The sequence below is a fragment of the Lonchura striata genome, chromosome 3 (genome assembly GCF_046129695.1).
Source record: "Lonchura striata isolate bLonStr1 chromosome 3, bLonStr1.mat, whole genome shotgun sequence".
In the NCBI taxonomy this organism is placed as follows: Eukaryota; Metazoa; Chordata; class Aves; order Passeriformes; family Estrildidae; genus Lonchura; species Lonchura striata.
The window spans coordinates 56,395,336-56,422,303 of record NC_134605.1 but is presented as its reverse complement, the minus strand read 5'-3'; the positions used below and the strand labels follow the sequence as shown (position 1 = coordinate 56,422,303).

The 26,968-nt window shown below is 35.2% G+C and overlaps 1 protein-coding gene across 20 annotated transcripts in view; it reads right to left on the bottom strand.

Moving 5' to 3' along the window:
* The window catches only part of SYNE1 (spectrin repeat containing nuclear envelope protein 1), a 290,658-nt gene that overhangs the window by 175,950 nt on the left and 87,740 nt on the right, over nucleotides 1-26,968 (bottom strand). For all 20 annotated transcript variants that reach the window (XM_077782169.1, XM_077782171.1, XM_077782168.1 and 17 more), the window contains 20 exons: nucleotides 25,840-26,004; nucleotides 24,208-24,360; nucleotides 23,625-23,768; nucleotides 23,130-23,303; nucleotides 21,913-22,071; nucleotides 19,958-20,122; nucleotides 19,263-19,397; nucleotides 18,270-18,428; nucleotides 17,820-18,028; nucleotides 17,415-17,523; nucleotides 16,012-16,176; nucleotides 13,906-14,073; nucleotides 12,260-12,436; nucleotides 10,846-10,986; nucleotides 9,677-9,837; nucleotides 6,740-6,890; nucleotides 3,207-3,434; nucleotides 2,578-2,676; nucleotides 689-876; nucleotides 458-581 (listed from right to left, as the gene is read on the bottom strand). In XM_077782169.1, the coding sequence (XP_077638295.1) occupies nucleotides 458-581; nucleotides 689-876; nucleotides 2,578-2,676; nucleotides 3,207-3,434; nucleotides 6,740-6,890; nucleotides 9,677-9,837; nucleotides 10,846-10,986; nucleotides 12,260-12,436; nucleotides 13,906-14,073; nucleotides 16,012-16,176; nucleotides 17,415-17,523; nucleotides 17,820-18,028; nucleotides 18,270-18,428; nucleotides 19,263-19,397; nucleotides 19,958-20,122; nucleotides 21,913-22,071; nucleotides 23,130-23,303; nucleotides 23,625-23,768; nucleotides 24,208-24,360; nucleotides 25,840-26,004 (3,174 nt within the window). The remainder of the gene's footprint in view (nucleotides 1-457; nucleotides 582-688; nucleotides 877-2,577; nucleotides 2,677-3,206; nucleotides 3,435-6,739; nucleotides 6,891-9,676; nucleotides 9,838-10,845; nucleotides 10,987-12,259; nucleotides 12,437-13,905; nucleotides 14,074-16,011; nucleotides 16,177-17,414; nucleotides 17,524-17,819; nucleotides 18,029-18,269; nucleotides 18,429-19,262; nucleotides 19,398-19,957; nucleotides 20,123-21,912; nucleotides 22,072-23,129; nucleotides 23,304-23,624; nucleotides 23,769-24,207; nucleotides 24,361-25,839; nucleotides 26,005-26,968) is intronic.

Here is a 26,968-nt window from a genome sequence, read left to right as displayed (position 1 = left end):
TTCAAAGGGAAGGCGTAATTTAGAGTAGGATGAAAATCTTGTATTTATAAAGAAAAAATCAGAACCAGACTTCCATTGTGATTTCAAAACCTTTGAGCATTTTTTCATCTGAGAACCTTTCCTCACATGCAAAAATAAATTAAAAAAAAAAGTATTGCCTAATAAAGGCATTTCTCTAGAGAAAGGATCTTCTAACAAGCAGACTGATGTCCTTCCTTGATAGATAATAGGATATACCAAGGCACCTTTTTCGTTTTTCTTTAGCTGGCATATTATAGTTAAAAGTAACAGTAAAGTAATTGAGAAATAGCAAATGATAATGTAATATCTGCTAGGAAATTTGCAAAGCCCAGAATCAATTTGACTTTTCAGGCTATAACTGAGCAATTCCTTCCTTTAAAAGACACAGAAATACACCAGAAAAATGCAGAATAACAATATTTCAGTTGAAACATACCTGCAGTGCTTGCAGTTCACCTTCCAGTTTAATTCTGTCAGCAGAAACATACTGCTCTGCAGGTTTGCCTGCAGCTTCACACCCCTCCAACCAGGCCAGGAAGGCAGACAGCTCCTTCTCCTGCCTAGCAAAATCACAACCTGGAGTTACCAAGTCATCCTCTCAGTCTCACACACTGAGCCCAGGAAGGTCTCTCTGTGTCCATCACAACAGTTGGGGGAGTTTACTCACTTCTGCCACTGAGCCAGAAGATTCTCTAATAAGCTTTGTTTCTCCTTAGCACTTTCCAGCACTTTTTCATATTTCTGTTGTAATGCTGTGACCTTTTGAGCAGCTTTTTCTTTGTTGGCCACCTTTCGGACACCAGCTGAGAGAGAGGCCAGAGAGTTGCTCAGCTTTTCCAGAGTATGACAAAGGTCCTAGTGAACAAATAAAAGAAACAGAAGCCATATACATAAACAACAGTCATGGAAACAATGGTGGGAAAAAATTCTCTAGTTCTACTCATAAGTTTGAAGTCATGCTACATCCATCAGATCATGAAGTCACTTCAAAGCTTAGATATTGCTTAGGTCCACCCTAGGGGCACATGTTCCCAGCACACCAATGAACTAGATTGTAGTGGCTGAAGACTTCTCTAGGAACAGTGCTAAAGGGAAAAAAACTCTTCAACAAAAGAGTCAGATCTCCCGAATGGGCATGTGACACAGCATCATCCATGTACAACAAAGCTCCAAATTCAGAAAAAAGCTTGAGATTCCCTCATGTCTGTCTAAGAGTTGCTCTAATTTATATAAAGTAAATTCAAAACCACACTCTTTAACAGGTGAGGACTGCTAGACTAGCAGCCAATGTCAAGTCATGGGAGAAGTAGGGAAGAGTTACTTGGAACTTCTGTCAGCATTAGTTCAAGATCCTCTTCATAGAAATGACATTTAATGTGAACTACATTTTCTGCTGTTGCCGTTTCTAGAAAGCTGGGAAACTTGTCTGCATGAAAACCATGTACAGTGGGTTAGGAAAGCACAAAATGAAACCGATTTATGATCATGAAAGTTCCAGCTCACAGGTGTGCAATAGTAACAATAGTAATTGTTACAATTAAAAGAAATCACATCTAGGAGGAAATGTTAATTATACAGGAACAAGCTGCTGATAATTTCATATCAAGATATTTAATCATCATGATCCCCTAAAGAGAGTACGACCTTATAACAGCATACTCAGCATATTCATAATGTTTAGAAGCCAATAAAAATGGTGATTACAAATACTGTCTAAATAAATTCCCCATATGCAAAATATTTTTCTTCAACTAGTATCAAGCTTTTTGAAGCAGAGAGGTCAGGTCCCCCTTGAAAACAGCCTTTGCAAGCAGTTATGAATCACTAAGTTCAGAAGACATTGTATGCATTTTACTGCAAAACTAATATGACTAAAATTTTTTGTAATATTTTCTTAGAAAGAAAGGCTATACTTATTGTTGAAAAAACATGTCAGAATTTATAAACAAAAATAGTACACCAAATTCCCTGAGATGGGATTATTTGTAGCTTGAATACCAATTCAATACTTGTTTTCATTTTGTAATGGGCTGAATCAAATATCCAAATACCCATGGATTCCTAGCATCACAGATAAAAGTTTCCAAGTTGAAACTCTGTCCAGTCTCTTCATTGCCCAAGAAAAATTACTTCTAATGATGTATTTTCTTTAATCACAGATTACCTATACCAAAATCCAAGTTTCATGAAAGCCTTAGAGGAAAAATGACCAACAGACTTGTTTCTTATCTCTTGTTTTTCGCAACGTTTTAGGTGCATAAAGTTAAAACCAATAACCTGAAGGACTAAGTGGTACTGTTAGGCTTTCTTTCCCCCTAAATTGAGGAAGAAACTTTCTAATCATGTCTGAAATGATGACAAAAATAGCTGAGGAAGTACTTAAGCCTTCTCTGAGGCTCCCCACCTAGACAGGCAGCAAAGCCTCCTTCTGCCTTTGCCCTGAGCTGGTGGCATCAGGCAGCCCCTGGTCTGGGGGTTGGTGGCATTTCTGTAAGGAGGCCAGTGTGCCACCCGTGCCCTGGGCTCAGTGCAAGGAACATCTGGCCACATGCTCACCGTGCAATCCTGAAGGGCTGCATATGTTGCTGCTGCTGAAGAGCATGATGTGAGAGGCTCAGCTAACTTAGCTTCAAATTCAGACACTGACTGCTGCACCTGTAAAAAAACAAAAGCAAACCAGAAGCTAAAACCAGCAAGAATTACATAAATGAGTCTTTAAATAACATCTTTTAAATGTTTGCTCCTAAGAGAATTTTATATCCTAAGACTTTGTAGTGCTGAGTGCCTTTTGAAGTTAGAAAATCTGACATGCTCAGTTCTTCCCAGCTGGGGCAATAATAATATAGGAATTATTTTCTTTACAGCCTTCTGTCAACCAAAGAATAAAGTTAAAAGTGTTTATAAGAAGTATGGATGTGGTTCAATAGTGCAATATCCAGGAGAATCACAGATTTTCTCAAAGACAACAAAATTTTTTGTGTGCGTATTTTACTGTCTTTCTGAGACTGCCTTTTAGGTAATTCAAAACACAAATTTATGTATCTAGATATAGCAATTACCCTACAAATCCCCTTTATTTATTTTAGTCTAGCCTGTTATAATATGTATTTTATAGCCAATTTTAGGAAAATAGAATAATTCTATAAATTGATGCAAACAATCCATTAGATTTTTTCATAGTCTACCTGTTTAAGACTTTCTTCATATTTCTGCAGTGCTGATGCATTCCCTGTGATTGTTCCTTCCAGTCTCTGTGCATGATCTCTCAGTTCTTCCCAATATCTTTTGACCTGAGTCAGTTTGGCTTTAATATGTGCACGTTCTCCAGAAGTAACAAACTGGGAAAAAGAATTGGCTTCCTCTTCTAGGTTTGAGATTCCAGTTATTTTACCATCTATCTCTTTATTAATAACCTAAAATGTAAAGCAATAGTGAAAAGATTCAAAATAAGTTTTTAATTATTAGAACAATATTTTCCAATTCCTTTTTTTCTCTATGCTACAAACATCCACCATCAAAAAAATTACATAAGAGTTCATTGACTACTTCAAATAACTAGTTACCAGGCTCTTTAATATGACCTGTAAATACCCTTTTTCTTTTTGAAACTATCTCTGCAAAAGTTTGAAGTACAGGCTACCCTAGAACCCATGTGTATGAAGAGTAATTAGAATTGGCTGAGGTGCATCTTTTCAAGGAGACATGATGGTTCATATTTTAGCATCTCTTCTGTCAAGGGAAAGTAGTACACAATTCTCATTAAGATTAAAATAAGCAGAAGATGGAAAACTGTGTCACTGAAAAAGTATTGTCAAGAAGCTGAACTCTAACAGTTGGTTAGTTATGTTTAATAGTTTTTCAAGCACTTACCAAATAAAACATGCCATGATTAGAATACAGAGAGATGATTTTCCTTTTCTATTTTAAAATACTATGGTATAATAAAGGATAAATTTAATTAGGTCATAAGTTAGGGTAAGTGTGCCCTTAGGCAGGAGATTAAATAAAGAACCACATTGCAGTATAAGTAGGAAATCATGGAACAAGGATAATAATGTTTTTGGCATTTTTTTATCTGTCTGGTACCCCAATTAGTAAATGCATAAATACAAACTTGCACTGGCTTTACAATTCAGTGGCTGCATGACAGCACCTGTCTCCTATTATTTTGTACTTGTCTTATCACAAATTAGAGGCAAACTTGGCAGCTACATCATCCAAAAAAGAAACTGATAGTGTTTCTCATTCAGTGCTTATTTATTCAGTTGGCACCAATTAAATATTTGCACCAATTAATTATTTTCTTCACAACAGGATTTTTTTATTTTAAATTATTGCTGGTATATCATGTCCATGGAGCTCTCAAAAGCAATGAAAAACACACATTGGGAGAGATTAGAAAGATCTAAATGAGTTCTTTGAAATCAAAATAGGCAGTAGCATCCTCTGATAAAAAAATAACTTTAGGATATGTATATACATGAAAGCAACCAAAAACTTTTTTGAAAACGCACTCTCTAAGCATAGGTAATGCCCAACTTCTAATACAATAGTGATAAAAATATGGTCTCTTTCTTATAAAGCCATTATAAAGCTCAGGAGTGGCTTACTGCAACAGTCAAAAATTAGCAGGGTGACTGTCAGAAAAAAAATGTGGTGCTGGAAGAATTTATAGTTTCTCTTTATGCAATATATTCTGAATTAATTTGGATTATAAAATATCTTTTTTTTTTTTTTCATGAGAACATGTTGCTGAGGAAAAATACTGGATTTGCAGCTCTGAAGCTCAAATTATCTAACAATGCAGCAGATACAAATGAGGCAGTACTTTCTAACTCCTACGCTATTCTGTTAAATTCACTCAGTTACATAAAAGAAGGTGGATAATTGAGGCTTTCAAACTCGCACTGAGTCTGCCACCAATGGTAACTACTTGTGATAACTGTCATTCTGCTCCACCAGGAATTTCAGAGAAATGTGTAGGTGAAAATCTGGCTCTGCTGAAGTCACTGGGGTTTTGCAACCAACGTCACCAAAAGCAGACTATTGCCATTACCATGTGGGATAATTTCATTCAGCTGACCCCAGGCTTTTTATCTGGTCAGCCAAAGGTGTCAAGGAGCACACTATTTTTTTTTTTTTTTTTTTTTTTTGTCATTTGCCCTATGTTGAAATGTTCAATGTGGTGTAGTAGGAATTATATATTAAGTATGCTGATTAGTGTTGTGACACAGAGTAGCTCATCAGGAAACTTACAACAAAATAAAACAAACTCTTCAAAATCAGGCACAAAGCAATGCTGCTGAAACAGATCTCTGGCAATGTCCATTTATTGAGGGTGAGACAACACATTTCACATACCAGAGCTCATAAAGCTCATTAGTTCACCTGAGGTACAATGATGTACCCTATGCCTTATGTGGAAGATTTTCTGCTTTATGTCTGTTCACTCAGGTGTTCATAAACATCATCTGCTGACCATGGTGCTTAAATGTGTAAGAATTATGATGGAATTTTCAGAAACTTTCAATGCAGTGTAAAAATCACTGCTTATCTGCATCTACAGTAAGGAACAACCTTTCTGGAAACTTGGTTGGAATAGGCTTAGTAGGACTAAAGAAGGCTCCATTTAGACAAGAACTGACACACTGCAATGCAATATTGGCGTCATTTTATGCACTTATTTTCTTATTTTATGCACTGGAATCCTGTCCACTAATTATTGAAAAGCAGGACAACACTATAACATATGCCAGTGGAATAAGCGCATACATATTATTTCATAAGGAAATGTTTTTGAATTGCTATGGTGATGAAGCAAGAATTCAAACATTGTTTTGTTATTCAATGATGAAGTCAAGAGATTTTATTTAATTAATCTTTGCAAAGTTGTGAACAAATTAAGAACAGGATAATCTGTTGATAAACTGTTTCTGTCACATGAAACATGTGCCTAATAGGATCCTTTGGAAACAGTGCCAAGCTGGTCTGCAAGCAGCTGCACACCTGTGCACCTCCTAAAGAACAAGTAGGTCACAGAAAAAAGAAAATGGCAACGTGCACTGCCTATTGATAAACTCTGTACCCTTAGAAACACATCATTCCAGAGAAGGTACATTTCCATTTGTGGAAGGATACAAAGTCAGCCCTTGAGATTAAATGCTTGGAGACAATATGCAGCTCAGTCAGCAATTTGAAACTAAGCCACTGTGTAACTACAGGAATGTATACGGAACTGAAGACAGTGCAAACACAATCACAGTAAATTTTATGCAGTTTTCAAGCTACCAAGAGAAATAGTTTCTTTATTCATTTAGCATAAATGATACATAAATGAAATTATAACTTTAGCTTGCAAAACTAAAATCAAGTTCTATAGCCACTAGCAGTTGCATGTTAAAAAAAGAAACCACCCAACTTGTATTTATGTAGCTATTTTGTTGAGATTACTCAAAAATAAGAAGGGTATAAATTATGTTTTTAACTATACACACAAAGACTTCATATTTGTAAACTAAACACTAAAAGAGAAGGCAGCCTGTAAGAATTTTCCTTTCGTTTATATAAGACCTTACTGCTTGGTATATTAATGTATAAAATGTGCCATCATTTCATCGTGGTATTTTTGAAACATGTAAAATGTCTCTTTTCTCATTTGGCCTCTAGCAAAACAACAGCTAAATGGGCTTTTAACACTAAATGTACAAGAACTAATCACCTTGATTTGGCTGATCTGTATGTCCAAAGGAGATGAAGATGTTTCCAAAGTTTCCAGTTCTTTTTCTTGTTCAGCTATCCAGTTGGACAGAGCTTCAAAATTATTGCCAAAATGATCCCACTTGTTTTTCACCATTTCCATGCTTTTAATACTAAAATTGACCAAATCAATTAGAGAGAATAAACAGTTTAATATAATGAAGCTGCCCATATTCTTGCTAAAATAAAAATTGAACTTAATCAATCTACAGGAGGGTAATTTTAAAAAGTTCTTATATTAGAGGATCAAGTTGTGCACCTAAATTCAAATATGGCTCTCTCTTAGACCATGCACCAAGTCAAACAAATGCATTAGCAATAGAGGGTACATCAAGAAGTAAAAGAAAGTACAGCTTTATTCATCAGCTGTACAAGAATCTCATCATAGTGGGAAGAGAAATGAAAAAGAACATCAAGAGGATGAAATTTCTATGAAATACTATGGAGTGATGATTACATCAGAAATTTAAATATTTAGATAACTGAGTGCATTGATGTTCATAGTTTAGTTCCTAGATCAGAATGATTAAAACCAGTTAAATGTGGACATACATGCAGTCACCAATGCTTGACTGTTTTATTGATCTTGCTTTTTTATAACAGCAATCTCCACCTCTTATAGGAATTTCATGTTTGTTGTGGCAATGATTTCCTATCAAGTCAAAGAATCAACAACAAATGTGACTCAGCTCCCTCAGAGTTAGTAGTTTTACATTATAGCTATATTAAACAGAGACAGATTATGACTGATTTTCATATGCTTAGCATTGCAAACAAAGCACCTATTTTTTTTTTGTTACAAGTAAGAAAGCCATTATACAAGGCCTAACAACATCAACTTCCAGTATGCAAATTTCTGTCCCTTTCAAGTAATTGAAACCAGTGCTAATGTAGGCCCTGCACACAGCTTGCAAAACACACATTTTCTATTCCACTGAAAATATTAAAGTTTTATCATAAAAGTTTGAATATTACAAAATTTCAAAATACATTTTCCTTCTAAATATAGCCTAAAAACCATTCCATGGTAAAAAGTTCTTAACTTTTCCCCCCCCCATTAAAGCTAGAGGAAGCTTTAAGAAAAAATGTAGCCTAAAAATGTAAAAGTTGACCTTTTTATTTTTTCTTATTTATTTTCAAAATTAAAAAATATTAGGAATGTCAACAGCCATTTAGTGATAAGAGTGTATGCAAATTCAAGTTATTTGTAGGAAAACAATGTGCAAAAATATTTCACTCAAATCCAGCTCATGGAAATACAGCTGGAAATCAGAATCCAGGAACCAAATCAGTGGCACAACTTGCTGTTGCATGCCTTCATTGGACTTCATTTAAGAAAGCCACAGACTGTAAAGAATATAATCCCAAACACACTGCACAGCTCTGCATGATTGCCTTGGAAGACAGATGGGCTAAGCTGTTGCAGAAGCTGACTATGAAGAGCTGCCCAAACTTTTCTCTCCTTTTCCTGTTCTCTGGCATACTTTGTAACTTAGGAGTTTGGAATAACTTTGCTTTAAATTACTTGGCCAAGATATTTATTGATGATTCAAGTTAAAATATAACTCTTACATACCTACTGTGAGTTCTGTAGATACCCTATACATAGTTGTATGTATTTGCGTCTTTTACAGAAGGTATTTAGTGTTTTACTATCTGTCACACTACCATAGACATTCTGTATAATCCATATACATTCAACTAAAATCTATTAAATATCTACACTGAAAGGGTATATCAATGATGACTTTTATTTAAAAATAAATTACTTTATTTAAAAAGAAAATATCCATTGCTGGAAAGACAAATTTCTTAGACTGAAAAATCAAACTAGTTTTCTCTCTTACAGTGGAGACATTAATGTGTGAAGTATTTAGTAAGAGATAGTAGAATTTGACTGCAAATCACTCTAGCACTTAATGCTGGAGAAAGCATTACATAAATTGCCAGACCATCATTTGTTGCACAGGCTAGTTATTTTGGTTTATAGCTGTTCTTTCACATCAGGAAGAAAATGGCACTAAATTAAAATCAGATTAGTATGACAGTGGTCATTATGAGGAAAAAAATCCCCAATTGTTTGGGTATTGCCCTTTGCTCATATTCTGTTCAAGGTGATGGTACCTGCCTAATCTTATACAGTAAATTATTTGAGGGAGTAATTCCAGTAAGACAAAATATAAATGGCACAGGTATCTATGACTTATGTATCAGATCTACTCTATGCAAAAATACTGATTTCATACATACATACAAATGTATTTGTATAGGGATAAAATGAGAATAGCAACATTCTGAATTTGAGTAACAAGTTCAGTAACTGAACTTAAGAGAAGGGAAGAATATTTTACAAATACAAAAAGCTACAAATATTAAGCTTTCCTTGGAGCTATAAACTTTGATTTTAAACAAAATCTGGAAAATTATACTTTTGTTTTTTTGGCAGCAGAAGCAGCTTTTGATATTGCCCGTGAAATACAATCTGGGCATTCAGCTAAGATGAAGGCACTTTTTGACACTTATAGAGAGAAAGTTGAATATAAAAAATGAGGCAAAATGTGATAAATATGCTGCTGTAGTAGTCTGAGATTTTTCTTTCCCAAAGAGTCCAGTACCCCAAGACTGAGCTCAGTTATCCATTCTTCACAAGACTGGGGCTTAAAGATAAGTGACAGGTTAAATGTAACTAAATTTATGAACTACATATAATTAAAAGAAAGCAATTTGTTAGTTTGCACACACTCTTTTGACATATTTGGTACCATAACTTGCTTACTATGCCAGAGAAAGCAGTAAATGACAGAGCTGATGAGACAACACAAAATGCTGACAAGGTAGACTAAAAATCTGATACAATCTTAAGGTGAAGAATAAATATTAGGACTTGTTAAGAACATACTCTTCTTCAAGAGTAACTTCCATTTTTTTCACTTGTTCTTGGATTGATTTTGCCTGATGTTGAAGGGACTGCTTGTTCTTTGAACCAAGCTGTATCTCAGAGGAATTCTTCACCAAATTCTCAGCCTGTACTGCCATTGCTTCAGTTTGTTTAGAAAGTTCCTGTAAGGATACAATGTGTATCAATACAACCATGGAATTTCATATATTTACACAAAAAGTATTTTTCCTCAACATTTATGTTTGGAAAAAAGTACCCATGTCCTACATGTATATTCTGAATGTGTAAATACATAAAAACAATCTCTGGAGAAAGTTAATTTCATGCTGCATTTAAGAAAAGTCCATTTGAGCAAACCAGATTGAATGAAATTTATCAAGGGATGCTGTATGTATGAAAGTTTTTGACTCAAAAAAATCAAACTTCCTTCTATAGCTCTTCAAGTAATTTATTTTTGCATTGCAGAAGATAATATACATATTTTCTTAATTTTTCAATCCCACCATTCACCAAGAGAATTTTGCAGTACCTCATATTTTGTATTTTGTCTTTGTTTAGCAATTATTTTCTGTCACAAACATTAAACCCACATACAAGAAAAATTCATGCTGAGCATAATCAAAGTAGGTATAATTTATTATTGACTTCATCAAAGGTTAGCAGTGGTGTGTAAACCATAGCACTTAGGAAAAACAAGCACTGTTATTACTTCTGAAGTCATAAATAAAATGGGCTGGGATAATTTTGTGCTACTAAGGACAAATGGCATGTTATGGCTCTTGTCCATAGGGTGGGTAGACATCTCTCCTTTTTCCTCTCAGGGCTAAGAGTGCTATAAGTGTGTGTGTCACATTCCAAACACCCTTGCCAAAGTGCACCCTAATAATGTTGACATGCAAGTCCACAACACTGGATTACCAGCATAGAATGGGAAGTCCTCAAAATAATATCAACTTTCATACATATGCTTCAGATGCAAACTTTGAGAAATCCTTCGAGTTTTTTTTCACAAAATGACTTTTTACCTGTGGAAAGTTTATGCGACCTCTCACCTGTATATGCAATTTGCATGGGCATTAATGGGAAACCATGCAAAGATTGAAGGCAATACACTGTCAACAGGCTGGGCAGAAAGACACCTCAGTGCCTGCATTTCACACAGTCATTACCTTTGTCTGATCCAGTTCTGAGGAGAGGCTCTCTAAACTGCTAAAGTTTAAGATACGTTCAAGTACAGAGCTTGCTTGATTGAGATATTTTACTACTGTTTCTTTGTCTCTTTCAAACTGCTCCCATTTGTTTATTGTGACCTAAAAAACATACAAACAAAACCAAAAAAGGAAAACAAGGAGATAGAAGGGGAGAAAATGAGATTTTCCTTGTACATTACTGAAAAAGGAAAATAGAAAAAGATTTGATGTAAAACAAAATAATTTTTCCTGAGAAGCCATCTACTCAACACTGAGTAGATTAAATTCTTCTAAACTAAATAAAACTTTTTCCTTGAATGTTTGCTGATTCATATTATGCTGTGCAAAAAATGCATTGTTCTCTAAGTTGCCAGCAATATTTAAATCTTGTATTTTAATGTCCTGTAAGAACATGTACATGTAAGAAATCTAAAGTAATACATGCAGAGACTTAGGGTGACAAGTGTAAAAAACATCAAAAGGATTTTCAAGTTCTTTAATGAAATAAATTACAGAAAATCCCTACTCACAGGAAAATCACACATAAGGACCTATTTGCTCTTTTCTGATAATGTAAAATTATGATTAACCTACAGCATTTAATTGCAGGTCACAAGAACTATGACAGTTTAAACAATTATTTTCTTGGTTCTGAAGCATAGATTAAGACTTTACACATGGTAATTTTTAGAGGAAAAATGTGTTTCAATAAGTGTTTATATTAAGAAGTTATTTGAGGTTTATTGATTGTGTTTCTCATATTGGTTTTTCTCATGGCAAATAATTTTGGTGACTTTAAACATTTGCATCTATAGCAGCTGCTTGAATTAACATGTTGTTTAGAAACATGTAAAGAGCAAATCACATATGGGTGTAAGGATCTATAAATTCTAATCCCAGTTCAGTCCATGATTAGTTATACAAGCTGAAGCAATTAATTTGATTTCCCCATGACTTTCTCCTTCCTACTTTAAATTTAGGATCACAGCATGTATTTCACACAGTAGTTGTGAGGATTATATTTGCACATCAGGTGCTGTTAAGGACAGCCTAAGGACACTCAACTAAAGGGCAATGCCATTTTTAGTAACCAGAAAAGAGACATTGAAAAATAAGCTCACAGATAAATTATTAAAACCTGCTAACTATTATGACTGTTTAAAAGCTGGGACTTCTAAACACTTCTAGACAGAATGCTATTTCCTTATTATTTAAGAGGTATACAGCTTCAAGAAGTTTTCATAGACGTACTGATCATGAAAACCCCAAGAGTCAAAGGCGAGAAAATGAACTCAGTTTTTGGATATTAAAAAAATTGGGTTTTACTAAGTTTCAAAAAGAAAATGAGGAAGAAGTAAGCATGAGGTCTTATTTCTAAGAGCAAAAGACTCACCTGCAGTTGCTCTTCCCGTTTCTCCATAGTCTGCTGCATGTTCTCCAATGTTCCCTCTAATTTTTGTAAATCGTCTCGCACTGTGCTGGGCAGCCCACCTTCAACCTGCAATTGCTTGGCTTGGGAAATCTGCTTTTGCACGTCTTGTCTTTTTGCACGGAGTCTCCTTGTCCTTTGCTAAAAGGATTCATCCAACATGAATGATTAGGCTTTTTAGTCCCTTTGAGAAACAGGAATGATGCAGCCCCTTTCAGTTTTTGCAGGGGTATGCAATGACAGTAACAAAGGCACAGATTGGGGCAAGTATTCTTGAGAGTCTCACACTCATCAAGTATACACACTAGCTTCCAAAATATCAAAAGCTGCCTTTTGTGGCATATGCATGGAGAAAAAGAGTGAAAATGTGGCCTTTTATCCAAAGCATATTTGAGAAAGCAGAAGTCCCAGCAGTTGAGCAACCACAGCAGGAGTCACAGGTGCGTGTATTCCTCATGACTGAATCCCCGTCTGCTCTGCACTCCTGAGGCACAGGTTGGAGCCTCAGATTGAACAAAGCAATATATCAGCCTTAGAGAGCAGCAGGGTGTGGCTAGGTTGTGTACCTCTGTCCTGGAGGTCTTTTTCATTTGCAACACTATCAGAAACTCCTGACAATACACCCTCTCTCCTTTGTAACATGCCTGACCCAGCCAGCCTTCACAACTAGCTCAATTCTACTCTGGGTACCTTCAGGTCTGCGTGAAAATCTGTTTCTGCTTTGATAGGCTCCATACCGCAAGAAAAAGAGCTCAAGGAGAAGTTTACTATTTCTATTACCTCTCCTAAAATGGATAAGGAATGTGGAGTATTTAACAAACCTTAACACATGCAATAGTGCTTATAAATACCAGAGTTTAGATAAGAAACAGGTGTGATTGGTCAGACACTGAGCTGTCTGACTCCACAGAAATAGATGCTATTATAAAAAACTTAAAAATGTCCAGACATTGGCAGTGAATGATTCCTATTCTTATTACCTTTGAGCAGCTCAAAAAGTTATTTTCCCATATTTTGCCTTAAAAGCCATGATTCTTGTTGTATGCATGCCATACCACTGATTATTACTGTAGCCTGTAGATGTTTTGATCCATTATCAGTGCATTAAAAACCTTCAGGTCTACTCCTACAGAATGGAGGCCCATAGACAAAAATAGCTATCCAGAGAAGGAAATGAGGCTAAAGCAACCTTCCCTCCAATATTTAGAGTTGGGGCCACATCAAACTGCTAAAATAGAGAAATTTCCAAAGCCAGAATTGTGTCGAATTTACCATGGTTGAATCTGAAACTCAAGCAATAAAAAGGTTAAAAGGGAGAGTCTACACATCTGCAGAGTACACTCACCCAAAATTTAAAGTGAATGAAGCTTGTTTTTCAGTGTTTTGTGTCCCAAAACCCCATATGAAATAAAAGTTGACAATTAACATTTAAAAGACACTGAAAATATTTTTCATAAAAATAAATAAATTCTGGTCCATATAGGACTGTTTCCTTTATAATACTTTCAAGTTATAATATAAGGACTTATATTAACGGGCGTAACAAAATTTTGTAATTACATAAATTAGTCTTTATAAAATTTGTCTATGGACATGAGGAGTTGCCCTACCTGATGATGAAGCAGTAGTTGCTGAGCTTGTAATAAACTTTCTGTATCCAGGATCTTTTCAGCCTCTGCTTGGACTTCTTTGGAGTTGTTGATTAACTCTTCAATTGCACTTTTAACTTCTTCTTTGTACTGGACACAGTCTCCAACAGCACCTAAAGTGTTTTCAATCTAACATCACAGATATCTTTAAGTATTTCATGTTGAAAGACACATCTGTATTTTAAGGTACATTTATATTTGCAATACTTTTTCAAAAATACAGTGCATTTTTTTTTATATTTAAACCATTTTATCTCCTGTATTTTTGACACCTTTAACTTTACATTGAAAAAGTGTCTCTAGACTTAAAATGTGACTGGGGAGACCTTTACCTTGTTCAAACATACTCCCTGTCACACTTCCATATGACAAATAGCTTTATGTGACAGCTGTGACAGCTACTTACTGTTCACTTAGAAAACAGTATATCCTTGCAGGCTGACCCAGATTCCAAAACACCTGCACTACTGAACACACAAAAAATTTTTGCTGCCAGTTGCACTGTCTTGAGCAGTGTTTTGGTGAATCACAAATTCATTAAAATGCTGAATTACTCTGGTTTTATGGACCACAATGTGCATGTGCTGCAGTATGCATTCTCAGCTTGTAACATTTTATAAAGAAAGAAACATTTTATAAAGAAATGTCTTCTCTTATTTGTGTGATTCAGGTAAATACATGTAGCTGACTCTCAGGCTCTGTTCCTCATACAGTTCCTGTGTTTTAAGGTTTTAATCATAAACAATTCTAGATAATTTTCATTTTATTTTTCCTGTTCCTTTCCTCTTTACTTTGGAGAGCCATTTGAACTCAAGCCATTAAATTTCCTGTTATATAAATATTTAGTTTTTAATCTCCAAAACTATTGCTGAACTCTGGCAATGTCCAGTATCAGTTCTCACCTAAACAGTCTCATCCATCTGATTAACAACCTTTATAAATAGTATTCAGATTTCTAAGAATCAGTAATTGCTTAACTATAATATATAGTGCCATTTAGATTATGTTTTTATATTCAAACCAAGTATAAATTTGACATCTTATTTTCTTTATTAACCTCATTAAGTTACTCTCATTAACTTACATTTAGTTCTGACATTTAGAGGAAACAGAAAGCAAGTGATTTAACTTAATTCCAAAAGATAACCCCCCAAAAAACTAAAAATAAAACAAAATTACAGTAACTTAACCTTTTTGCAGTCAGGCGGAAATTACATTTTTTGCCCAAACTTTCCAAACAGCTTTCACACCACAGAAATTTAGAGAACTTTCAAAAAATACATAGAAATTTTATACATTTGAAACCCCTATAAGGCCTCCAAAAGAACGGACATCAACAGTGAAATCTGAAGTCTGAACTCTTTCTTTTTCCTGAACTTTTTTTGCTTCTAGACAGGTCTATTCCACTTTTTAAGTGCAAGATGATCTGTTTCACCTGATTTTTCTTTCAACTGTATAAACTGTGAACCAGTAAGTTCCCTGAGAGCCTACAGAACTCAAGGGTTCAGTGTTTCTGAGGGGCTTTGCTTGTTATGAGTTAGAAATTTCCCATGATTTCTGCAGTTACAGTATCTCCTTTTCACTCAGGCCTCAAAGAACTGCAGCCTTTTCCTGAAAGTTCAGGAGGTGATACGCATCCTTAATGACTAGAAACAACCCCAACGTAGTGCTTTATTTCAGCATAAAATATAAATAAATCATTATTAAAGTGAAATTCTATATCCACTAGCTGATGTACATTATGGTTTTGACAATGTTCACTATGAACTGATTTTTAAAAACTAACAAAATGGACATTTTGATTGCAGAAACAGTTAGGATGATAACTTTCCAATTCTGCAGAGGGAAAAGATCTAATATGATAATGTCTTTTTTTTTTTTTTTTTTTTTTTTTTGTCTGGTACTCTCAGTGCTTTGCTACCCATGGAATACAAACTAATTTTTTGTTGCTGAAGGCTTGCAGTTTAATTAAAAGACACAGCAGGGACCTTGTGCTTGTGAAACCATGGTTGATGTCATTTTATGTGACACTGTAAGTGTAGAGTTCTTGTGTGTGTCATACTGTACCTCAGCCAACAAATCTAGGAGTCTTTTGAAGTCACTGGAAAGTTTACAAAGCTCATCCTCTGTCTCTTTGGCCTCCAAATCAGGACATTGTGAGGTCAAAACAGCAAGTCTAGATTTCAGCCAACTGTGGTTTTCTCCATACTTGTGAATATGCTTCCTAATTTCCTACAGAAAAAAAAAAATCAAAACATATTTTCTTCAAATAAACAAAATACATCAATAACTGACATTCCTGGCATCAGTTCAAAGATCAGGAGTGTAAACAGACTACTTTTCTTTAGCTTAAAACACTAGAAATGTCATATTTTTCTATTTGCATAGCCCTATCAGATTCTGTTTCAGTCAATGGCTAGAATTTTGCACTTCTTCCACAGACTTTACTACTAATTAGACTGTACTTTAGTTAGTACTGGAATACTTTTCCCTCAAAAATGTTTTTACTTACGGATAGATGGCAGGTATTACATGTATATTTTCCATATATTGACCATATTTCTTGCAATTTAAATCTGAGTTGCTGACTTCCCCAAATATTTAATTTCATGCTATATAAAGTTAAGTGTATTTTTTTCCCTATTTGAATTTTTTTTTCTTTCCACACCTCTTTTTGACCTGTAGTTCATTTGTATCTTTGTGGCAGTGCTGATGAAATGTTGGCAACAGTGACTACATGAATAAACCAGACTTTTTGAAGCAGAAGCACCCATTGAACTATGGATCTATCAGTTCTGTCAAGGTCATCCTAATAATGTTTCTTCATATAGCTAGACTCATAAGCTGCTCATGAATTTCACATAAACACCTAAAGTAGGTAGGTGCTCCTAGTATGTGAAATTAAAAATAAAATACCAAAAAACAGAAAGAAGGGTCAAGTCCCAAGTGACACAATAAATTATTGCTTAAAACTAATTTAACTCACCAACTCAAGCTTCAGCTATTCTATCATTTTTGTAACAGTCACCAGTACTGAATGGTGGAATATTTTTTCCTCCCCTGTTATACTATGGTAGAAGAGAATTTTTATAATAGAAGATTTCCTTACATGTAAGTAATTAAATCTAAGATAATTCAAAAACCTGCAATCCAGGAATTTTTGCTTTTCTTTGAGCAGAATTTCTAACTCTGCAGGCAATAATATGAGGGGCAAATATTTTTTCAATCTACCCCTATAATTTTAATTTTCTAAATATAGAGGGAAAGGGACCTGTCACTCTCTAAATTGTTAAAAGTAAGAATTTCTGCTGCATTTGCTGTAACATGCACCTTTCTCCTGGTAATGTTTTTAAGAATACCAGGAATCAACAGAGCTACTATGGTCTCTGTAGTAAAGCAGAGACTACTTTTTATCCAGAGTCCCAGTAGCAGTGACCATAGCTTTGCTGAGATATAAGCTAAGGGCTCACCCCCACAGATGCTTTACACTGCTTGTACTTGGCAGTATCGTTAACATTTTCCTTTATCTTCTTTAGCTCTCTTTCTGTTGATGAAATCCAATTTGCCAATTCAGAAAATCTGAAATAAGATATCACAGGATGAAAAAAAAATATAACCAATACACAAAAAAACCCAAACCAAAACAAAATGAAACACAAAAAAACCACAAAACAATAACCTCCTAAGTGTAGGCAAAAAATTATAAAATCCACTTGAAGCCCCACTATAATTTAGGGAATTTACACAAAGTATAGTTTTCTACTTGAAGCTAAGATCACAGTATCATTTTGTCCATGGTACTGATATGTGATGACACACAGAGGCGTGACCATGCACAAGGCTCTGCAAGACCCAGGTAGGAATTGAGGTGACACCTGCTCTTATAGCCCTTCCAGGTGTCCGAGTGCTCTGTTAGCTTCATGTAGGTGCTGTCTATCTGGGATTTCAGATCCTTCAGGATTCGCTGGCTGCTTTCCAGTGTACCCCTCACTGGATCAGAAACTGGCAGTTTTTGGCACAGCTCTTCCATTCGCTGTAGCCTTTTCTCACACAGGTGGAAAGATCCCTTATCACCGAAGAACAACTGATGGGAGACAAAGCAGAAAATTCAATAGAAATACACACTGGAAGAAATCACTCAGCACATCTATATATTTTTCATAACCTACTAACTTAAAATAATTTTTTTTGTTAAAGAACTCAAGAATTGATCTGTCATTAGCTGGACACAAAGAGTGGCTGAAGAGTTAGTCAGAACTTCTGTTTATTACTGACATTGAAAATGTATTTCTGTAAACGCCCCCTTGGAGGCATGGAACTCATACCATGTGTTCCTTGATCATTCTTTCATTGCCATCTCTGGATAACACCTTGTTCTGTCGAGCTAGTTCAGCTTTGCATTCCTCCACTGTCACAAGAAACTTGCTTTTCTGTACTTCAATTTTCAAGTGGATCAAATGATATGGGGCTTCTGTTTGAAGATCCTACACACCCACAGGGGCAATAAAGAAGCACAGAGATAAAACAGTACTCACACTACTTCCATGTAAATTTGCAACAAATAAATAGTCTAAAACCTGATAATATAGAAAATAAAGCATATACATTCATGAACAGATAGAAGTTTGTTCATATTCATGTTGTTACCATTGTATTAGATTTATCAAAAGGTCATAAGCTGTGCACCAAAATGTGTGTGTGTGTATAAGGCACATTACAGAGACACCTTCATTCTTGGCAAAACAGCAAATATTTCCTGTATAAAATAGTATTCACAACTGCTTCCAGAGGTTTTTGCCAGCCTGCTAGTGAGACCCCTCATCCATCACTCCAACTTTAACCAACAACATGTAGCAGGCATAAAACTCCATAGGTGGTGAGCAAAAGTTAGTTCAGTTGTTAGAGTCATTGGCAGAAGACACAATTTAGGCTGATGGCCTGATGTCTGACAAATTTGTTAGTTTGGCCAGGAAAGTAACTGTAATTATCCAACATCATCATAAAGGAAAAAAATGCTAGCACCTGTACTCAAGGCAGGCATCATTATGGCTGTATGTAGCAGGGGAGAAATAGGGTTTTATAATTAATTTCTCACATTTCTTTAATTTACTTAACAGGGTTTTTTCAAGAGGCTATTTTTAGGTGTAGAGGTACCTAATATTGTAAATAGCTTTTCCCCTTTTTTCCAATAGTATGAGAAACCAAATAATACAAATTATTTTGTTTTCTTTAATATTTTTTTTTTTTTTTAATATATAGGTCATTCAGAAAGTTCCCAAAACTAAGATTGACAGTATCCAGAGATGTCATTCACTAACCTTCCACTGCCTGTGAAGTTTCCTCACAGCTTCTTGCAGGCTGTGCTGCTCTTGTTCTGGGAGGATATCAGTAAGTTCATCACATGCTTTCAGAAAGGCGTTTAGGACTCTCTGATCCAACTGGTTAAAAAATTCCTGAAGTGGAGCCAGAAAGTGAGAAGATGAGAAAATGAAGCTGGATATTGATATACCAACATGAAGTTCCCTAATACACTAGGTTTCAATTTTACTTCTGTTCTATTGAAGAACTGATGTTTGAATAAAGGAAATAACTATTTCTAGCCACTTAAAGTTCAGCAAATTAATTTATTCTCAGCCAGTACACTGAGATGGTATTTTTACAAAAAGACATTTCAAAGCAACATGCATAAGTTATGGTTATAATACAGAAACAGATATTAGTCTAAAAAAAGAGTAGTGGATGTATGAGACTATCAAAATATATTGTTCTAACTCTAAATGGTTCTACTGAAAATGCCACCCTATGTTTTTTCACTTTCTGGTTGCTTACATCCAATCTTCCATCAGTAAGTGAGTTGATCATTTTCCTTTTTGTTTTTCAATATTAACATTAGTTTGATCTGATCTGTATAACTTCTGCACGTGCAAGAAATCCACATCACTTTTAGAATTCAGTAGGCTTTTATGTCATGCACTCAAAGATTTCCATGAGGAAGGTCAGAGAATTTACTCACGCTATGTTTCCTGAGAAGTTCTTCAGGATTTCCTTTTTCTTTTAAGCAACAATTGGCAATCTGAATTACTTTCTCCAGTTCTGCTCTAGACTCCTCAAACTTCTTCATCAAACGGCTATTTGCTTCTATGTTTTTTCTCCACTCACCAGCTTTCCTGACCATATTCTGAGTCACAAGCAAAGAAAATGAGCTGGCACTTCCACAGTGATTTTTATTTGCTCCCTTTTACCATGACCTTACAAAACATGCATTTAATTTATTTCACTCTTTTAAATATATTATTTTCACCATGCTTCTTCCTCTCATGATCCCATTTTCCCAATTTTTAATACTGAGGCTTCTGCTAATGTCATCATTCGAATAAAAACTATTAGATTAGATGTCTCTGATATTTTCAGAATGCCTCTACCATTTGAGTAGTGAGTTTCTTTCTTAAAGCCTGCTTTCAAATGTAAAGGACCTGGTACCATCAGAAGCTTGCCACTTCACTTTTCCTGCATCAAACTATCTCCCCTAACACGACTCAAAGTGAGGGTGGTTTGACCCATGGATCCAAACAGTTCCATGCCACAGTTCTTCTGACCTGGAAGAGGTTTGTATGATTATCACACCAGTACATGAGAAGTAACCGGGCACAAAACTGCTTAGAAGACAACAAATTTTGTGGTTTAGTTGCTGAAATCCTTGTTTTGCAACCCTAGTCACAGCTCTTCCATTAGTCTAATTTTTAGTCCATTCCTGTGCGCTGCAATATCCAGTGGTTCCAATTTCATGAACAAGTAAGAAAATTTACCAGGAGAAATTAACAGTTCAGCACTTTAACTGCTGCAAGGTACTTGCATCACTGCTTACTGTACATCCACTTCACCATCCTCACTGATTACAAACCTCAGCGTAAGGAATTTTTGTGAGTTTACTTAGACAGATAATCAAAACTGTAGTTCTCAACTCAAAAATCTCGCTAAATCTCTAATGGTAGTTTTACCAAGTTACACGTGCATCTGCTTTTGCTACAATAAGCTAAACTTAAACGATTATATCTACATCATAAATAAATCCCAACTTATCTTTAGGTGCACTCCACAAAATATATAAATTCTAAAATTCACTTCTCAGAGTGAAGCATCATACTTATTGATACACCTATCAAGTTTATGCAGTTTAAAATTCAGTCTGGATAGCTTTATACTGAGCAAAAATCACCTGAAAATAAATGTTATTGAACCCATTATGTGGAAATCTGACTCAAAGGTAGTCACAGAATCACTGAAAATCCTCAGTTTGAGTGGACACATAAAGATGACTGAGCTCATCTCTGGCTCTGCGCAAGACAACCCTAAAAATCACACCATGTGTGATGGCTAATTTCTTATTAGAGTGGGGCTAGACTGGGGCTGAACAGCCCCAAAAAGAGCAGTAATAACTGATAACAGTTAGGGGGAATATAGTTCAAAGGCTACATCTTTGCATTATCAAATGAAACACTTTTGCAGCTTTCTATATTCACACTCCATTGCATTTTCTGAGGAAATACAAAGCCCAGCATGTGCATAAGTTTCAATATTCCATGTTTTGTGTGAAAGGGGATATATGGGAATATAGAAGCAAATTATTAGCCAAGATAAGAAATTCAGAAGAAACAACAAACAGTGCAGCCCTAGCAGTAGGATTTCAGATTCCCCCATCCAAATGACCCTGAGGCATGTTAAAGTTCTCTTAAATTTCAGGTTTCTCTGTGGCAGGCTCACCTCTGAATAAGTGCATGGAGAACATGACTGTCAATCCCTGATCCCTTATTACCTGATAAACACAAATCTTTAATTGATAACTTGACATCAGAGATGTGAGCTACCCAGGACAGTAGCTACAGAGTGATGAAATGTAGGTACAGTAGGATGGATCAGCTGCACATGAACAAATTTTCAGAGACATGCACCAAAGTATGGCATTTTTACCTGAAAAGTAATCTGAACTTGTGTAACTTTCTTCTGAAACGTTGACTGATGGAAATGCTGTAAGACTTCAGTCGAAGCCACACACTGAAGGATACTCTGACTATTTCTCTCAATTAGGGACACATCTTTCTTGCAGTTTTCTTGATAAGCTACCAAATCCTGAAAGAAAAAAAAAACATATATCCACCCTGGCCAGGAGCAAAGAGGAAAAAGATTTTGCAAAATAACAGGAAGATGCTTTATGAAAGTAAGGACAAAAAGAATGAGGTCACAGGACCATTGCAAAGAGACTACACAAATATCAAATAGAATAACACAGACAAAACAATTTTCTCCCTGAATGTGAAGTATTGTACCCAAATAGATCTCTAGCTATTCACAAAACAATACACAGACATGTACTCAAGCCCTTTGGGAAGAGAATGTAGGCCTATTGATCTACATTGTCAATATACTGTAGGTCAATACATTGTTCTTTGATTTAATTTTATGGTATTTCTATATTTATTGTATAACTGAAAATAACACAGAGTGACACAGGAATGACAGCTCTCAGTAGCAGGTTGAGATCTCAACCTTTCTTGCCTTTCTACAAATTAATCCTTCATGTCAGCTTTTGGAATTCAGATTTCATTATAAATTGCCTTAAGTTGTGAGAAATATACTTAAAAAGAGTAAGAAAAAAGAAAACATGCATGAAATGTACAGGCTGAAAAAAGTTTTTAAAATCCTATTTTCATTTGAATTTCTGAGTGAGTTCTGACTAGCTCTTAATTCCTCCAGAGAGAAATGCTTATTAGCCATGAAGAAAAGTTAATATTATACTGAAATTCCTTTCAATTAAAGCACTTTTCTAAGCCTCTAAGTAACTTCTATAAGAGTCCAATGAAATGTAGAGAAGTTTCTGATCATGATTTTTCATCTGCTTAATAAAAAATTAAATGTATTACTTGTACTTCAGTCCAATTTCCACTAGATTAAAAAAAAAAAAAAAAAAAAGAAGTCTTATGTTTACTTCTTGGATTTAAACCATGGACACTAGATAGGAACAAAAGTTTCAAGGTTTTTTTGTATTTATGCCTAGCTGACTTTAGGATAAGGCTACATCTATTACCTGAATATCTGGTCAGCTTACAGAGTTGCAGTCCAAATTCCTAGAAAGATAACTGCAAATACTCAGAGGCAGCAGACCTTTGTAAAATGCTTTTGAAACTTACTTGGGCTTTTTGTTTAAGAACAGTTGTTGGTTGTGCTTCAGGATCCAGGATAGAAATGATTTCATTTACTTTTTCAAGAGATTCATAAAAATGTGTGATTTGTTTCTCCAGTTCTTCCAGTGGAGACAGCAGACGTTGGCATTCATACAGCAGGGCACTGGAATACTCTTTAACCTTTTGGTCAAGAAAAAGAGTTATTGAAACAGTTGTAAAATTCGATAAATAGCAACTTTTTCTGCATGTAGGTTTATATAGTTGTTACCAACTCTTTCTAAGATTATTATGATCTTGTATTACTTCTTAATTATAAGAGTATTAGATTTAAGGATGGTATCTTAACATTTAAGAGAATTAACACCTCCACCCTGAATCAATCTAATGTTACAACTATGTACTTGTTCAAATGCATATATGTGAGAATTTATGTACAGGCCCACACTATTTTTGAGTTCAACAGTCTACAATTTTTAGTAAAAAAAAAAAGCATTCTGCAACCTTGCCCAGCTGCTCCTTGAGCCGTGTCAGAGTTCCCAGCATTTCATTGGCTTCCTCTTGGGAAACTTCTTTTGTAACAAGTTGCACCGTTCTCATAACCACTTTGTACTGAGCTTCCATTGCAGGCAATTTCTGCTTGATATTCTGAAACAAGAGTTTAAAAAACAATTTCAACCACAGCATTTATGCATTCATGAGAGATTAATGAATGATAAACTATATATATTCTAATTGTAAATTATTTTCATCACTGATTTCAGTGAACACTGGACCATATTTCAAATCCATGAAAACTGAGCCAGAGAGGATCAGTCAACTCACCTGAATGTGATTTGAGGCTACAAAGAAAGAAATATCTACTGAGACAGTGTCTTGGAAATTTGCTGTAAAAATGACAGCAATAGAATGCAACTACATATATTTTAGATATAGCTGAAATCATACCAAAAAAAAGTACCACTGGTAAAAAACCCCAATTAATAATGAGAATGTATACTAAAATAATTTTATTCTATCAGAATTAAATAGTTGCAAGTTTCTTTCTTTTGAAGGAGGAAGAAAGAAAAAAAAGAAAGACACTTACTTCTAAATCTTGCACAAACATTTTGACATCATGAAAGGACACTTCTACAGGGACTGAAAATTTCGCATTACTTCCATCAATAAAAGCTGTCAAATGGGCCACACCATCCACATACTCCTTCCTCATTTTGTCCAGTTCATCTGCCCGAGCATACTAAAAAAAGAAAGTGAAAATAAAAACAAACAAAAAAAACCCCAAACAAAGCAAAAACCCAACCCAAATTAGATGCCTACATTTAAGTAATGATTTAAGAGAATTAGCATGTTTTCAGAGCAATTGTTTGTCAGAAAAAATACATTCAATGAAATACAATATAATGGAAAGTTATCTAAATTCATCATCTGCATTAGTTTCAATAGTAATGACGCTATGATTAACAGCATGTATAGAGGAGGTCAGCCTCTTTATAGCTCAGGGGAATGCCAGACTTGTTTTTTTGTACCCCAGAATCATCAGTTCAATTCATTTCTCACTACCTACAATATCAATTTTGAAAATTCAGCAACGAAAATAGAATATGAAAAGCCTAGAAAAGCTAAAGAATAAAGGAAATCTTAATAAAAGAATGCTGGGTGGGGGAAGGGGAAACACATGCCTTAGAAAGTAGAAAGAGCTGCGTGACAGAAATGGTAAAAAAGCCTGTGAGGTAAAAAAACCCACATAGCCAGCATATGAAAGAAGCTGCATAAGTAGCGGAAGAGACATTTACATCAGTGAATCACCCTAAATAGCATCAGCAAGTAAAGCTTGAGAACATTCTTGTCAACAGTCTGGAAAACTTACAATAGAAGAGAGACACTCATTTTTTGCTTTTCCTTTTAACTTGACTGTATAGGAGGTAATAATGCCAGTAAAGAAAACAGATTCAGTACCTTCAACAGGCAACTGCTATTTAAAATCACTGAAAGGGGACAATATTGATAGATGTATATTGACAAGGACAAAGATATTTTCTAACATGTTTATGAGTTAGAAAATGTGTGAAATAGTTCTGTGTAATTAAGATCATGTCTTCTCTTTGATTTTAAAAGAGCAAATATAGAAACCACAATTCTTTTTGTATCAGCTGAATCTCTTATGTAAGTTTATTCATTTCCTATCAGAGCCTGCTTGTACGCAAGATAGAAGTAAAGTCTGACTGAAATGGGGAAAAAATTTAATTAATTAAATTAATTATTGTCCCTGCTTATGGCTGTAATATAATAACTGGAAGGAGCATTCATCAAAGAGTAGTGAAAATAATAATTTTCACCATTTTCATTGTTTAACTTTACAGAGCTTTTACAGTATCAATACGTGCTGAAAACCGGTCATTTTCTTCATAGAACAGAAGTTATGTATAAATAACATTCACTGTGTCAAAACAGGTGGCTATGATGAAAAACTACAGCTTATACTAGTTGAAAATGTCCCCTCATCCACCCCAAAATAGCTGTATAACCAAAAAGGTAAATAAAACATGAGTCCAAATACAATATATTACTATCAGGAAGTAATTTCTAATTTAAATACTGATGAATGATTAGGCACTTTAGAAAGCTGTCCTATAGTCCCGCTAACAGGGTAATATGTCTTGCTTGCCTGGAAATGAAAAAGTAAATATTTAGAAGTAAGAATGGCAAAATCACTTACCTGCTTAACTTGCATAAACAATTCTCTCCATCTTCCATTTAGCAACAGAAGCTGCTGTTTAAGATCTCTGGAAATGGTCTCATCACATGTTTCAATTAGAAAATTACCAGCATCATTCATGGCTGTGTGCTGTTGGATCCAATGAGGTAAGTGCCGGAAGAAATCCTGAAGAAGAAAATGAAAACACAGTTCCAAAACTTTCTCAATTAATCTTTATCTTAAATCATAAAACTAAAACTTAATTACCCACTCATGACTTGATACAAACCTTGTTGAACAATTATCCTCTGACGCTCTTCACATTAAATATGCCTTAACAGAATTTTAATGTCTGTGAATATAACCTGTGGAATTAAAAATTACTGCCAGTTTACTTACTGCTCATTTTACTCTAGTGAGTGGCTTCAGTTAAACTAATGAAACTCCTCCTTAAGACAAAGCTCCAGAACGGAAAATGCTGTAAGGGCTCATGTATTTTCTATGTTGTCCTTAAACAGTGTGGGCTGATAGTAAATCCAGCCATGTACAGGCTGTGGAGAGGTCCTCCCCCTGCTGTGAACTCCATGCATCTTTCCAAGGTCTGGCCTCTCAGAAGACCAGTGAAGACTGATTTTTTTAATCATTTCCTCCTCCTAACTCAGAGCAGGTGAGCACAGAGGGGAAAGAGACAGTTGCCAGCGATTTTTTCCCCTCACTGAGATAGCCTAATAGACTGTATACATCTTGTAGGCAGGTACATTCACATAAACTGGTAGAGAAGGCAAAAACCAATTCCCTCCATTCCCTTTCTCTCTTCCAGAAAATGGGCAATTGCTCCTAAGGCAGGTATCCCTGGGCTCTATACCTATATCAGTAAACAAAACAGGACTCAATCACTGGCTCATGATTGTCCACATCTTCTCTGACATGGCTTGTCCCTGCTACCCTTCTCCCAAACAATGCACAATTCAATGAACGGCACAGGCTGTTCCAAACAGACTGAATCATGACGATGTCTTCCTCCAGGGGAGAAAGAGTAATCAGAAGGATTAAAAGCTGAACCATGCTACCTGATCCTCTGGATTTAGGAGGGGGCAGTGATCCATTTTGTTTACAACTACCAAACTACCCTATAATTCCAAAACCATTC